This window comes from Triticum aestivum, chromosome 4B (assembly GCF_018294505.1).
Source record: "Triticum aestivum cultivar Chinese Spring chromosome 4B, IWGSC CS RefSeq v2.1, whole genome shotgun sequence".
Taxonomy (NCBI): domain Eukaryota; kingdom Viridiplantae; phylum Streptophyta; class Magnoliopsida; order Poales; family Poaceae; genus Triticum; species Triticum aestivum.
Genome location: NC_057804.1, coordinates 238,977,316 through 238,979,056, shown reverse-complemented (window position 1 = coordinate 238,979,056; position 1,741 = coordinate 238,977,316). Strand labels below are relative to the sequence as shown.

General features: G+C 38.0%; 1 protein-coding gene across 1 annotated transcript in view; it reads right to left on the bottom strand.

The window, feature by feature from the left end:
* Positions 1-413: 413 nt before the first annotated feature.
* The window catches only part of LOC123091889 (short-chain dehydrogenase TIC 32, chloroplastic), a 2,640-nt gene continuing 1,312 nt past the window's right edge, over positions 414-1,741 (bottom strand). Inside the window, exon 2 of the mRNA XM_044513510.1 lies at positions 414-871. Within this exon, the coding sequence (XP_044369445.1) occupies positions 811-871 (61 nt within the window). The 3' untranslated portion in view covers positions 414-810. The remainder of the gene's footprint in view (positions 872-1,741) is intronic.

The window sequence follows — 1,741 nt, the reverse complement described above, 5'->3', positions numbered from 1 at the left end:
TTCATAAATATAAAACTCCTCAGAGACTTATAGAACCTGTTTACACTCACAAACATATTGGTCCCTTAACCTATAAGTCTTCAATAACACCAAAATCACTAAGGGGCACTAGATGCACTTACAACATTGTTCATTGCAAGCACAACAATATTGGGCATAACAGGATACACACAATTACAAAAGTAGAAACATTCCAATAGTTCAAGAGTGCTAGGCTACATAACATGATGAATCAAAGCAACAAATATAGACTTGATGTTAACAAACAGAGACTGCAAATCTATAGAGCAGGGATCAACCGACCTTGTGTGGTGGTCGGGGTGGACGACCACGTCCTCTTGGTCATACATACACACACACACACACACACACACATGCATACATACATACGTACATACATATAGGCCAGATCATTAGAAAAATGTTGAAGCATGTTGAATAACTAAACGTATATACATGTATATAGAAGCAACAGAACAAGTATATATCCTCTCTCTCTTCCTCAACATGTGTATACAGGCCAGATCGTTTAACGGATTGTTGTTGTACAAAAACAAATATGTTGTGCATCAATTGCTTGACTAGATTTAATGTTAAGCAGAGGCTGGTGTTTTTCCTAAATCAAACTGATGTACCACTAGTACTAGCACTAAAGGATGAACTTGACAGGAAGGAAATCAAAACAAGGACAATAATTTGTTGTTGCACCCAATAATATAGCATGCCCAGAAGGAATCAACAAGGAATTACCAAGAAGAAGAAGAAGAAGAAGAAGAAGAAGAAAAACGAGGTTCAGGTTCAGGCATTCAGCTAGGTGTCCATGAGTGGGAAACCTTCCCTCTCCGAAAGGGCAGGGGTATGTTGAATTGTCCTGCAGCGGAACACAATAGAGAGGGAGCATGAGAAACAAGGCAAATAGATTTAACACACTACAATTTGATATCTAAACCAATAACCTTGAGTATTGATTGTGTCATTTGCATACATCAAAGAAAGATGATTAAATTCAGTTGATAGCAGCACGCAGAAAATATGAAGGATTATGGAAAGAGGAACAATGTGATCATCTTCATCCACTAAAATGATAGAGTCAGTTCAACAACTTGAATTTAGAGATGAAACACAGTTTCTGTTATGCGAGATGATCTTCGAGACTGAACGAATCGCGCATTTGCTTGCGCAGAATCTGCTCAAGTCTGAAACTGCACACAGACTCGCTCCTTAATACAATGATGTAAATCCACACAGTCGGAGTATGAGCCATCAGCGCAAATTAGACAAGGATGTAAAAGTATGTACTACAATGTAACTCTAAACCTGTCCCTAACCACATGCAATTGCACATTAGACAAGATATGAAATTGTGAATAGGCACCCAATAATTTGACATCGTACATTTCTGCATCCTATCTCCCAGGCTATGAGCTACCAGGGAAGGCAATACAAGACAATGCGCAAAACAACTGCATGCACAAATAAAAGACCTTAGACATCAAACTAGCTAACTAGGTAATATAAGACAGGGCGCAAAACAACCATCAATTTGCACTACAACACAATGATAATAGATGGAAGCAAACTGTATAAATCGAAAACTCACTCTATGAACTGAGAAGATTAAGAATAACAGAAGGCACCATGAAACTACTACACCAATCAGAGCTTGAAGAATTCAATGAAATGGATTCAATGCCCTAAGTAGTAGCCTTTTTAGTTATCCTTCAAGCTACTGTTTTTTTTT